The 14,426-nt window shown below is 35.3% G+C and overlaps 2 protein-coding genes across 2 annotated transcripts; both read right to left on the bottom strand.

The window, feature by feature from the left end:
* Positions 1 to 317: 317 nt before the first annotated feature.
* LOC106129911 (trafficking protein particle complex subunit 3) lies at positions 318 to 2,298 on the bottom strand. Its single transcript, XM_013328611.2, has 4 exons — positions 2,099 to 2,298; positions 1,817 to 2,022; positions 1,310 to 1,508; positions 318 to 957 (listed from the first exon to the last, which is right to left on the bottom strand). The coding sequence occupies exons 1-4, from the start codon at positions 2,135 to 2,137 to the stop codon at positions 871 to 873; spliced, it is 531 nt and encodes a 176-aa protein (XP_013184065.1). The 5' UTR covers positions 2,138 to 2,298; the 3' UTR covers positions 318 to 870.
* Positions 2,299 to 2,995: 697 nt separating this feature from the next.
* On the bottom strand, positions 2,996 to 14,425 carry LOC106129973 (septin-1). Its single transcript, XM_013328704.2, has 11 exons — positions 13,703 to 14,425; positions 12,546 to 12,738; positions 12,059 to 12,189; positions 11,549 to 11,676; positions 10,551 to 10,668; positions 9,499 to 9,585; positions 8,815 to 8,975; positions 7,968 to 8,069; positions 7,260 to 7,356; positions 6,887 to 6,991; positions 2,996 to 6,146 (listed from the first exon to the last, which is right to left on the bottom strand). The coding sequence occupies exons 1-10, from the start codon at positions 13,724 to 13,726 to the stop codon at positions 6,905 to 6,907; spliced, it is 1,128 nt and encodes a 375-aa protein (XP_013184158.1). The 5' UTR covers positions 13,727 to 14,425; the 3' UTR covers positions 2,996 to 6,146; positions 6,887 to 6,904.
* Between the last annotated feature and the right edge of the window lies 1 nt (position 14,426).

Below are 14,426 nucleotides of genomic sequence, written 5' to 3'. Positions count from 1 at the left end.
GTGATCTGTCGATTGGTACTAAAAAAATTTGCATTTTTACGAAGTACAATTAAAGTTGGAATTGTTGATTCTTCATATAGATACATTTTACGTCTACCTAGATACCCTGTTCTTTAACTTGTGAAGTAAACAAAGATATTTTTAATATTATTTAACGATATCATTACGGGGTAGAGAGCAGTCTTAGACAGACTGAAAGGCCGCGCTCAGCTGATTGAATGAGATTCAGATAGAGACTGGTTGCTAGTCCTTCGCCTAAAAGGATATTGTAGGTGAACTAGATAAAAGCTTTAAACTTTATAATTACAAACATCAAGTAAATTAAATAATTTTTATTTAGTAAGTATGCTAGTTACATACATTTTGTGATAGATATTTTATCAACAATAAACTTAGAATATTAAAAAGACATGTAACATAATGGATCTATAGTTTCTTTTCATATAAAATAAATATTGATGATTTCTGTCTTAAGGCTGTTAGCTCTACATTCCAATAATGGCAGTATGGCGAAAAAAAAAATTGCTTGAAACCAATGCGCCTTGGGAATTTATCCTTTCGCCCCTTTTAGCGCTTGCGCACACTTGACACGACATCATTTTGGGATGTCGTGTATTGACACGATCCCAAAATTTCTAAGAAGGTAGCAAAATTAACATAACTATTTTTTAATACAGAATTAAGCATAAAAGTTGAACTCAAATGACCTCAGAAGATCAAGATCAATCGATTGAGGAATTGAGTGAGAGAAATGCTTTGCTTGTCTGTTACCTAGCTTTTTTGAAAGATCCAGATCATTTGTTTTATTGTTTGTTTAATATAAAAATCAATGAATATAATATTAATAACCACAGTACGAAAATAACAGTTCTAATCTTCACCGGCCGGAACAGCGTCTTCTAATCTCTTGATGTACTTCACCCTTAGCTCTGTCACAGCGTCGCCTTTGAGTTGGTCCTGAAAACAAATTGTAAACATTAGTTATTTTATATTAGATTCAATATAGTATAAAGCAAAGTCTACATGTATGCTGTCTGTATGTATGTTTAGATTTTTATAACTACCCAATGGATTTTTATACAGTTTTATATGCTACTGTGCTACCCTACAGTACTTGTAGTAGCTGATTTTAATCCCCAAGTCAAAAGCTCGCACTGTGGCATGAGAAATTTAGTTAACTCCCCTCATGGGTAAATAACCCATCACTATTATTATGGACATCAATCTCCTGCTGCCTGCCATCACTTCAATCATACAATAGTATTTTGAACCACTTCTTTTCTTAAAGTTGGTTATAAAGTTCGTTCACCTGCACAAACCAGCACTGAACCTCTAGCTGAACCATTTGTAATGCTCCTCTTATCGCACCAGGGATCAAAGCACAATACTTCAGCCCATTATTTGGCATCTCCACCCACTCACTCAATGGGCACTGATCCCAAACAAGTGAGAACTCATCACCAGAACTGCTCCAGCTAGTTACTGTTGGTTGCATGTTGAGATATAACCTGTAATATTAATTTGGTGATATGTTGAGCATAAATTGTATAATTGTGTTATAGCATAGATAAGGTATCCAACTTAACTTAAATGTTCTAGCTTCTTATAAAATCTACACATTCATAAGTGAAAGACAGACTGCATTTGATATTATGATTCACTTGTTGTAGGAAAGTAGGCAATTTCAGAGCTGACAATATATGTTGAACAATAAGAAAGGTGCCTATCTAAATATCATAGACTTGTGTTTATGAAGCATACTTTTTAACAAATATCTCATTTAAAGCATCATATTCCAAATAAATTTAAAATAAACCTGAATGCCTGCTGAATTTTATCAGCAGTCTCTCTCATTTCCAAACACCGAGTCGATGTTGTACGAGCTAGGAAATCCTCAATCAGCCTCACGCCCATATTGTAACCAATACGCTCCAATTGCTTATTAACATCGTCTGTATTCTCAGTTTCTTTGAGCATTTGAGATACTAAAGCACCGTATGTAAGAGTGAGTAGCTCGGAATTCTGTAATTTAATAGAAAGTTAACAAAATGCGAGTCCTACGCCGAAATAAACACCAAAAGAGAAATTAACAACTTACAACTTTCTTAGCATCAAGACGAGATGTTTGTCGAGACATTGTGGGCGACTTGTTGAATTTTAGAAAGAAAACAATTTTTTAATATAATCGATTAGTTTTTATAATCTTTTTTGAAAATTGTTCAAATTGCATTCAATATTTTTGTAAATGTTTACGAATCGAGTGAACACAAAAAATCACCCACCCACAACATTGACACTGACGTGTTAAACTGTCAGTGTCAATGTTCTGTCAGATAACAGTTATTACGTTCATGGAAGACAGAGCAACAAATCGCACTCGCACGCTCGCGCATATTGAGCACGAGAAGCGATTCTTTGAGCGGACACGGAACATCTAAGTATCACAGATTTACAAAGTATTACATGTCTGTGAGATAGAAAGTTTATTATTCATAGGTATGTATAGCACAAGGAGGAGTGACTCTATTTCTTTATTAGCTATTATACTAGCTGTTATCTGTAGCTCGTTGTAATTTCCTATTTAAAAAGTTAAATATGTTACTATCATTACAGGTCTATTCAATCTCTGTGCCAAATTTTGTCAAAATTGGTCTAGTAGTTTTTGAGTTTATTCGTCAAAAACAAAAATACAATTCTTTTCTTTTTATATTAGTATGAACAAAACCTTAAGGCTTAATCTATGTACAAAACAGAGATTTAACTTTCAATGGATAGGCCTCCCTCATTTTAGTTCATACAAAACCTATCGCTAAGCTCACAATAGTCGTACATACAATACATATTATTGCATAGTAGACGTCGCGTACGACACGCGCAGCCACGTAGGCCGTATTTAAATTTTAGCCCAATTAAGACGCATAGTCTCATATTCTCCTTTTATACTTTAAACAATGAGGGAAAGCCGTAGCTTCTATTAGGAAAAACAAACAAAATAATAGTTATATTTATTTATTATAAAAATATAGTGGTTACATATTACGACCTAGAGAGTACATTTATATCATCTACTCGTAGATATGCCAGGAAATTATTCATTAATTTAAGAACTGTCCTAAAAATCAATGTAGCTTTGGCACCAATCTTTTAATTCTACGCTTAATTGCACAATCAAATTTTAAAATGAGACATGTTCCCTTTACTTTCGTTTTAAGAAAATCTATTCATTGTAAAATTTATGCGGGCAACAGGCAAAAGCATAGAATATAAGAAAACACTAGGATTCCACATCTTGACTACAATAAAATAAATGCACCAATATGGAATATTCGATTATTTGAATAGATCTAGTCAAACGAGACAAGCGTACCTTATACATGACATAAAAGATCTTTAGGTCTCATTTGCACGATTTTTTTGATCGCGCAAGTATGAAATAAAAAGATATAAGATACAACACTCAAAGGTAAAAGAGAAAGCAAGTTCGTGTGTATAAGGTTACTCATCGTATGATATGAAAGGGTAACACTTACTATTAACAATATGTGTCATTAAAAATAATCTCCAGTAAACAGTTATAGTATCACATACATATATATATGAGATACTCACCTAGTCTTGTCGAACTTTAAATCTTCAGACAAGCATTTGCTTTATATATTAAGATTAGCTTTGCGACATAATATAGAAAGTGTTACACTTACATTGCTTCGGTCAACTTGTCCCAATCTAAAATCTACGCTATAATTCCTTATAACTCCAGCCCAAAAATATCAGCCTTCCAAAGTTAACCATATCCAATTAAGATCGATACACGACACATACGATTAAATACTTGTAAAAAATAATAATAAAAAATCTTAATTCATGGAAAACGCAATCAGTCATTTAAAATAATACCATTTCAAGAGATTAATATCTTAAAATTATAAATACTATAATGACATACATAGATTATAATGGTAAAATTGGTAAATGAAAATTTTATGAGGCAATAAATGAAAAACAAAGACACAATGGTGTAATATTACATCTTGTTGTGCTGTATTTTTGCAATTCTTTATTATTATTTAAATTATTCGTGCTGTTAATGCATCATAAGTCTCGAATTCCTTCATCATATTATATAATACACATTGAAGGTATTATATAATGAAGCAATTCGAGACTCAACTGCGTTACTTCAATGTACCTTCATATTCGAATGAGATGAGCGTTTAAGAAAAAAAAATCAAGGACAAATAAACCGATGTCACTGGTCAATGACAAGGTGCAATGTCAGTCAGATGGGATCTACAACCATACTGACCAAACCATATTTTAAACTTAAATCTATGAGATTTGCCATAATTATAGTTAAAGGAGCAACTGTGGCTCAAATAGAAATATTTTAAAGAGTTACAGCACAGATTTCAATAAATGGCACTAAAGTCAGAATATTTTATGTCTAGACGAATTCGACTCACAATAAATATTAATGTTTACTGAATCAAAAGAAGTAAAATTCTTCGTATTAATTGCGCGTTTCATACCACGTTTATTTTTATCAAAAATGGTAAACAGCTCTGATCCATCACATTTACTTGCATCCATTTATTACATCATTCATTTACTACAGAAATATATCTAAGACTGCAGGAACATTAAACTACAGCTAATATAATATTGCATCTTAAGACTATTCATATAGGAAATATTTCGTCATAGAGATAATGTCAAGTAGTTACTAGTCTGATTTCTACCAAAGCACGGATCGCATTGTAATTAGTAAACAAATTTAATCTGTGTATAATAATTTTACCATTTTTATAATTTACACCGATGTATTGTACATAATGTACCGATGTAAGACAAACTGCTGAATGTGGCCTTTCAGTCTTTTCAAGACTGTTGGCTCTGTCTACCCCGCAAGAGATATAGACGTGATTATATGTATGTAATGTACATCGGCAAAAGTTAAATTCTTGTTCGTACAAAATTATATAATTCACTCAATCTTAAAATCAAAGCTCAAATTATATACTTAGATATTTGAGCCTATCCGAGCGCCATCATTTGAATTTTATGAAAATGATAGCAGGACGAACGAGACACATTTTGTTTTCGGATTTTAAATTAGTTAGGTACTAATAATAAATAAGGTCGTTATTATATTGAGTTTTCAGTCTGTTTTATTCGGCGGTAGGATGCGCTATTCTGCGCCGCCGAATATTGCCGATGCTACTTATAAAAATGGTAATACTGTCCAGTAATACAGTGTATACATACAGGGGAGAAGGTACCTTAGGCCAAGGGCGACTACGAGGTTCCTAACTTATTTGTTCTTTTTCAGTGTGGCTTATTCTTACTAAATTCTAAACTTCGAAAGTCAGTCTAATCATGAGGCGAATTTGGTAATCCAAATTCATATCCACTTCAAGTATACAATTTTCATAACCAAATCCTTACAATTAAATCCGTGCTGGTGAAAATCGTTCATATCGTACGGGCGAAAGATAAGGTACATCTATAGAAGTTAAGAGGACGAAAATATTTGAAACAAGGCACTCAATACAACTCATCGTTACACTACTTAAGCTGGATTTATGTTCACAAAAAGTTCGTAGATAAATTCCTGAAATCATAGGCCGATTTGGATTTCTTATAATAAATCGCATATTTCTCAAAGCGGAAAATTTATTTATAATAATTTATGTGTTTCCTCATCATCGCCCTGTACATAATGCCTTACGTAGGTGTCATATAAATGATATAATTATTACGAATGTTACACTAACATACTGATACTAATATTTCTGATACGCCCAGTTCCCTTATCCTATCAGATTTGTCTGTTAAATAATTTTTGGACAATATCATTCCACAATTTCTTTTTATTTCAACATTTGACCTAACCCAAGTAATAAAATCATTACCATCGTATTTCAACATTCAAATCTTCCCACAATTTTTGGCATTTACAACTACCCACACATTCGAAATTTGTTTATTTGAAACTGGGCACGATCAGTTATCTATATAATAATACATACTCGTACATTGCTCGTACAGTGCGGTTGGTGAGTGGATCAATTGGAAGTAACGCAGTAGGGGATGACGCGCAGTATCGAGTTGACGACGGCAAGTTGCAGCGTCGCACTGGATCCACACTGGATCGAAAAATATATTTCTTAATACTTAGAAATACCATTCCATACCATGCCATCATTTATTTTTGTTCTGATTACTACCTAAAATAAAATGAATAAGAACCACACATACACAGAGTTATAGTCTATATCCCTTGCGCGGTAAACAGAGTGAACAGTCTTGAAAAGACTGAAAGGCCACGTTCAGCCGTCAATGTGGTTTCATACATACATACATACATATAATCACATCTATATCCCTTGCACTGACTGGTGGTGCAGGGGCGAGTTGAGGGTACTCGACCTCGAGGCAGGTCCCCCATGAGGTGGACAGATCAAATAAAATCAGCACTAGGTGACCCTCTGTGTGAATGCTCCAGAAAGGCAGCGATGCGCGACGAGTGGCGAAGGATTGTAAAGCGAGCCACTTACCCTTCTGTACAACCACGACCACTCTGACAAGAGTGTAACGCATAAGAAGAAGATATCCCTTGCGGGGTAGACAGAGCCAACAGTCTTGTAAAGACTCTGATAGGCCACCTTCAGCTATTTGGCTTTAAGATTTGAGATTCAAATAGTGACAGGTTGCTAGCGTATCGCCTTAAAGAAGAATCCCAAGTATATAAGCCTACCCCTTAGTCGCCTTTTAATAGTGTGGTTTCAAGCACTTTAAAAAAGAATAAGTCCATATCTTTCCCATGGATGTCGTAGGAGGCGACAAAAGGATAAATTATGAATAATTAGTTATAATATAAAGCTACCTGTGCGTCGATGGTGCACTATGCGGTTGTAGTGCTGGCGGCCTGCAGCTGCATCTGTCGCTGCATCTGCTCCAACATTTCTTGCATACGACGCAATTCCGCTTCCTGGGAAACAAAAGAACAGAAATGAATTTTTTTTTTTTTTTCATAATGGCATAGTTTTCAAGTCCTTTTATTTGATACCCATATAGAGGGAGCCGTGACAAAATATGTTATCCTTCCAAATATAAGAATATTCCAGGTTCATTCATACACCATTCAAAAAAGTTATAATAATCTGTTTATCACAGACTGACAGACACATCAAACTGACAAAGAGTTGTCTTATTTAAAAATAATACATTATTTAAAGGGCAAATTAATAAGATCTTACCTTCTCGCGTAACGCCCGTTCCCGTTCGCCCGCGTCTTCAGTGGAACCATTTGTGTGCCCGTTGGAGTCGGTCTCGCTCAAACCACTCTCGGTAGAACTTTAAAATAGAAAAAGTATTTTTTTGCAACAAATACATGTAGGTATACATTACTTATGTTTTAAATCATTTTTTGTACAGTGGTGGCCAGATACTAATTATAAATCTACCTTTGAATCAGATTTTTATTAAAAAAGGCTCAATTATAACTTAAAAACGAATAATAACCGGCTGAAATAGCGTTTAACTAATAACTTTGTTTAGCGAAAACACCGCCGAATTGTTTTTGCCTTTGGTTCACGAGTTTTCGGTCTATTCAAGATTAGAACGGTTTCAAAATTGTGGAATCAAGTGAGATTAGACCTATCAATCAACATTAGAGCTTAAGTGTTTTTTAAAGTACAAAAAAGATGTGGTAAGTACATTTTTTTGTACTTTTTCTTCCATATCTTTTCCTTGGATGTCGTTAAAGTCAAAAACGGATAGGCATATTAGCTTGGGATTCCTCTTGTAGGTAATGGACTAGCAACCTGTCATACTAAAATCATAAAGCCATTTAGCTGAATGGGTCTATCAGTCCTTTCAAGAGCCAGCAGCACTGTCTACCTTGCAAGGGATATAGACGTGACTAAATGTATGTTTTCTTCGTAAAAAGTTGCACAATTACTCACGTGTGTCGCTTCGGCACCTGTCCCTGTCTCGCGAGTCTCTCGGAGCGGTAGTTCTCGTAGTGCACTTCCTGAGTCACCTCCTGCAGGTCCTGCATGTGGGTGCTGAAAAAATAAAAGACTTATTTTTCATAGTTGGTAACAATACTAATATAATCCCGAACGCTCAATTCAAAAGGAGAGTTTGCTTAAACTGCCAACAGATAGAGCTTGTTAATCTATTCTATATTAGCGTTTTTCTCGTCAAAAAGAAAAATTCACAGAACAAAAGTGTGTGACATTACCCATAGCAAGTAGAAATAATGGTTGATGCCCGGAAAGGTTCTAGAATGGCTGCCAAGTATTACAGGACGTCCTGACAAAAGGTCAGGTCTTAAGTATCCGAGACCGAGAGAAGATATTTATGAATGTAGATGAAGCAAAAGAACTATGCATAGATTATGGCAAGCGGAAAAATAAAGTCTCTGCTTCTCCGGGAAAGATAGTCCTATGACAACCTGCATGACATGTTTCCTATCTCCGTTCTCATACATACATACATATGATCACGTCTATTAGCCCTATAGGCCACGCTCAGCTGTTTGGCTTAGTGATAGAATTGAGATTCAAATAGTGACAGGTTGCTAGCCCATCGCCTAAAAGAGGAATCCCAAGTTTATAAGCCTATCCTTTAGTAGCCTTTTACGACATCCGTGGGAAAGATATGGAGTGGTCCTATTCTTTCTTTGTAATGGTGCCGGGAACCACACGGCACGGCATCTCCGTTCTCATCGAAACTTTTGGCCTATATCTTGCAATAGACTCCCCTAAAATACCACAGTACAGTGGTAAAATAATTGAGTAAGCTCACATGAGCATGGTCCGCAGCTTGATGAAGTCGCAGTGGTCGGGGTTCTCCACCTCCACCACGCCCCAGGGGTACAGGCGGCCGCGCACGCGCCGCCCGCGCACCTCCAGCTGCTGGCCCGCGCCGCACACCGCGAACGGCACGGCCGCTTTCAGCTGACGCACCTGTTTTAAAAAAAATATAGGGTCACTTGCGCCGAGAAAATTAATATAAGCAAACTTAGGAAATCCGAAGGTTAGTGAACATTTTGATGGCCATTTGATACTCTATTCGCAAAACATGACGCAACTATAATCGTAAATATAAACATATAATCACATCTATATCCCGTGCTGGGAAGACAGGGCTAACAGTCTTGAAAAGTCCAAAAGGCCACATTCAGGGTTGTGGCTTAATGATGGCATTGAGCTTCAAATAGTTATAGGAAATTTTGGAAGTATGATATTTATTATTCATACATACAATATAATCACGTCTGTATCCCTTGCAGGGTGGACAGAGCATACAGTTTTCAAAAGACTGAAAGGCCAGGTTCAGCTGTATGGCTTAATAATAGAATTGAGATCAAATTGGGACAGGTTGCTAGCCCATCACCTACAAGAGGAATCCGAAGTTTATTAGCCATCCCCAATAAAGTTGGATAGAAATTACCAATACTAAAATTCATAAACCATTATCAAGAGGTACCTGTTCCTTGTAATCCTCATCCTCGTCGCTGTCGCAATCCGGCAGCGGGTATATCTTGATGCCTTCCCTCTCAATTTCTTCCATAACCTGAAACAAATATATTATAATGTCATGTGAGACAGTGTGATAAACAAAAAATATAAATATAAATAACTAGAGGCCGCCCGCGACTTCGTCCGCATGGAAACCCTATCAATCCCGCGGGAACTCTGGGATAAAAAGTAGCCTATGTGTTATTCTGGGTCTTCAGCTACCTACATACCAAATTTCATGGTAATCGGTTCAGTAGTTTTTGCGTGAAAGAGTAACAAACATCCATACATCCATACAAACTTTCGCCTTTATAATAGTACAAGAAATTAGTACATAGTTATAAAAGAAACAAATCACTTGCAATGGCGGATTTATCCCATGAAGGGATGTCTTCCAGTCAACCGGCAAACAATAAAGGAACTGATATAACTGAAATAATGATAATGTTTGTTTGTAAGGCCGCCCGCGACTTCGTCCGCATGGAAACCCTATCAATCCCGCGGGAACTCTGGGATAAAAAGTAGCCTATGTGTTATTCTGGGTCTTCAGCTACCTACATACCAAATTTCATGGTAATCGGTTCAGTAGTTTTTGCGTGAAAGAGTAACAAACATCCATACATCCATACAAACTTTCGCCTTTATAATAGTATAGTAGGATTGAACTGATTTGCAAGCTCCCCTTTTGAATTGAGCGTTCGGGATTATATTAGTATTGTTACCAACTATGAAAAATATAAATAGAAAGTGTAACATTTTTCACAATACTATATTTTATAATAAATACTTATAAAGATAAACATCCCAATTCAGAAAATGTTCGTTTCTCATCATACCCTGGCCGGACCACCGATGTTACAGACAATGGCACTACCGCTGCGCCCCGGAAGCCGTCATTAGATCAATGAAATGGGTTAAAAACCGTTAACTAATACGCCTCTTTACATCTTGACGAAATCAAAGCATAGCTAACCCACATATTTCAAAGGTCCTAAATTAAGTTAAAAAACAGATATTTACCCTGGTCTTGAGCCGCTGCACCTCCTTCTTGGTCAAGCAGTCAGCCTTCGCGATAACGGGGACAATGTTCACTTTGTTGTGGAGTTGTTTCATGAACTCTATGTCAAGTGGCTTCAATCTGTGTAAAAGGCATGTCAGAGGTAATATCAAAATCGGAATTATTTCATTGACAGGACAAGATTGAACAGTAGGATTTCATAAAATATCTCCGCTCAGCAACCCTATTGGTAAACATTGCCGGACTCCTTCACTCAACTACCCTGCATTGCATCAATGGACAGCTAGCCTAACTCATTTACTAGAAAGGGTTCAAAAAATTCGAGTGTGGCATCCTATCCTTTTATCTTAGCGTGTTTTCAGTTGCACTCTCCGCTACTATGCTTCGGGTTCTTTCTTGTTTCTGCATTAAATCCAGTTAAATGTGGCCATGGTATCACTGATCATTACCGAATAACACGCATGGTACTTTTTATGCCAAAATTCCTAACAGAGCGCAGTTAGCATAAGAAATTTGCTTAAAATTTATAAGACTTTAGGTACGTAATGGCATTCAAATATTTTCATTATAAACAATATCAAAACCTCAACAATTGGCATTGAAAGGATACATTGATATGTCATAAAAGCTCCAAATATTTCATACCTCTTGTACCTACATTGTTTTTTTTAATCATTCTGTTTATAGTGGTATTTATATCTACCTAAGCTTTTCGATTCGAGATTAGGCTGTTCAGTTAAAGGTGATACATTCTTTGAAAAGATTTTTTCCATTGCCTACCATATTTATGCACACGCCATACTGCTCCAATATTCATCTCTACTCTCATGGGTCTACTGGAAGCGATTCCTATTGAAATAAGTAGCACCTTTGTTCTACAATTACTGTATGCTCCTAAAACCTTCAGCATTATCATAGGTTTGGTTTTTTTTTTCTGAAAATGTCCCAGGAGCATAGCCGCATGCGAGAGCTAGTTTGTAATAATAGAATAAGAAATTACCCATGTCCAAAAGGCGATATGAAGTAAAAACAGCAATGGATGCGATTGTCGACGATGTTCCGCCGGTTGAGGCCGCTCTCGTCGCGGAGGAACCGTTCGAACTGCTCGTCGATGTACTGGATTATAGACTGAAGCATACCAAATAAAGTTTAACAACTTATGGTCAAGACACTCACTAACTATAGCAGAAAACTTAACCCAAAAGTTTATGTAAAAAAAATTTGGTATTGATCTCATCGAAATCCATTGTATAATATAAGGATAGGATAATGACATAAAGAAAATTTGAATGAAAAGTTATACAAACTAAGCATAATGCTCAATAGATATTTGGATATGGAACTCACGGCCTAATCTTTCAATTTCTTTTTTTATACATGTTAAAAGCAATTTTTTTTTTTTTTTCAAAAACCTAACTAACAAAAATCGATGAAGCCAAAGTTGTTATCACAATAATCAAATCCAGCTTCAGACAGCTAATAAACCTAATTGTAAAAAAGTGGTTCTCACTCGGAAGCAGTCAGTGTTGTCTATGGCATCCCCATAGCCAGGAGTATCGACCACAGTCAGGCGAAGTTTGACGCCGCGCTCTTCAATTTCCACCGTGGAGGCGTCGAGCTTCACAGTTTGGTTTGTTTTTTCTGATAATAAGAAACAAAGTTAAAGTTGGAATGGAGAAGCTTAAGTCATCCTAGAGTAAACTTGACAATATAAAAACTCATGCCATATTTTTGTCATATTATTTTTTGTTTGTTAGTAAAACTGAAATATCATAACAGAAAATGCAAAATGATTAGAGTGAGTGTTTTAAGAGTAAAGCCCATTAGTTTTCAAAAAAACAATAGTACAATAGATATGCAATATACCAAACTTATATGTCATACATTAGTCTCAAAGATTTATTTTTTATTATTTTTCAATGCAAATTGTCGAGTATTTGATGGTGTTCATAGAAAAAAAAAAAGTTGTGAGAAAGACTCTATATTGGTTTACTTACCTGTAGCATCCGGAATGACTCGTTCTGGATAGAGATCAGTAAGAAATAGAGAGTTGACCAGAGTTGATTTTCCCAGTCCACTCTCCCCCACCACCATCAGAGTGAACTCGAATCCTTTTTTGACCGACTTGCGGTGCACCTGGTTTGGCAGGTTGGCAAACCCCACATAGCCTGGAGTCTCCAAGTTTGAGAACTAAAAAAACATTATTATCAAAAAATATTAGAGGTTTCATATTTATTGAATAACAAATATCTGATATTACAAATATATTCTATTCTTCTATTGAAATTATGATATTTTCTGAAATAGGTATAATAAAAACTTAAAAACAAACAAAACAAAAATGATAAATATCAAAAAAGTTTGTTTTTCCTAGAAAATATACTAAACATTCATGTAATTAAATCTAAAATATTTAAACTTCCTTTACTATTAGGTACTACTCATGTAGGAGTCAGTAAATTGAAAGCAGCTGCATAATTACTAGTGATAAGCAGGTCATTTGTTTTGTGTGTACCTAGCAAACAGCATTCTTTGAAGTAACAGATAAGTGAGCCACTTAGTTGTTTATGAAAAGAAACCAGGGACAAGATCATTATTTTTTTAAATTATTCCCACTACAGGAGAGTTTATTTCCATTTAACACAAGATTTTTTTCCTGGAACTTTGTATGCACTCAAAGGAATTTCAATAATCCCAAAAAAAAAACAGACAGTCTAAATAAAAATCATGGCAAAATGGTAAAAAAATATGTATGTTTAGTTTCCATAGAAATTTGTTTTAAGAATAAAAGTTTTACTATTCCATAACAGGAAGTAAATAATAAGGAATAGGATATCTGTTCCAATACATATACAAATTACAGTAGCAAACAACTTCAAGAACATGGAATCTGCCTGCCTATGGCAATAATACAAAGTAGAAGCCTAGCCTGTTTGCAAATTTCTTTCATTAAATATGTAGGTATGTTGTTTTGTAAGTAGGTACATATGAAATATTCCGTGCATGCACAAACAGTGACACACATCCGCCGATAACTGTATCGAGATCTACTTCACTAATGGAATGGTATTATAAAAAAGGGAAAATATCCTCGTCTCCTCAGAATTGCTTTCGTATGAACTACTTTATAATTAGATACGACATATGTACTTACGTTTTTGCCTGTATCGCTGGACATTTTCTTTTTCTTGTTTTCGCTGTGGAGTGGATGGAATGTGAATGATCGTTGGCGATGACGAATGTAATATCAAAAAGTTAAAACAATTGATCCAAACCGGTAAGCGGTTTACGAACCCAATTAATAGGATTTTGTTAGGACACTTTGGTCTGCTATATGCTATTGTGAGTGTTAGTTGTTATAATTTATGAAATCTTAAAATTACAACACCCTCGAACTAACCACTCAACACCAAACACTGAAAAAAAGGACAAATCTGTTTCAAACAAAATGTCTCTGTTCAACTTGACATTTGATTTTTTTGTTTGACAATGACAAGTCTGTCGAAATTGCCAACATTTTTTTTTTCTTCTTCATTGTGGCAATCAAACTTCTTCAATAGCTTAGTTTTAGTCGTTTTCCTGCCTTTTTATAGAATATTCATCATTTAAGGTCACTGTGGATGCTTTACTTCACTGCTATCTCGGGATATTTAGGACAACATCAAATTTTAATGTTGATTCAATGCTGTAATAGATCATAAAACTACGAAAACAATATTAAAAATGTATTACCGGCAACACAAACAACATGGTACTTACATTCAAACTTGTAATTACGGAACTGTTGGTTTCATCGACAGAATAAAAAAAAACATATTTCAAATCTGTCAATAGCTGTCAAAATGACATTCTATGATGTGAAGTCGCTTTCTGACACT

The sequence above is a fragment of the Amyelois transitella genome, chromosome 22 (assembly GCF_032362555.1).
Source record: "Amyelois transitella isolate CPQ chromosome 22, ilAmyTran1.1, whole genome shotgun sequence".
NCBI classification, from domain to species: Eukaryota; Metazoa; Arthropoda; class Insecta; order Lepidoptera; family Pyralidae; genus Amyelois; species Amyelois transitella.
This window is presented reverse-complemented; position numbering and strand designations above follow the sequence as displayed.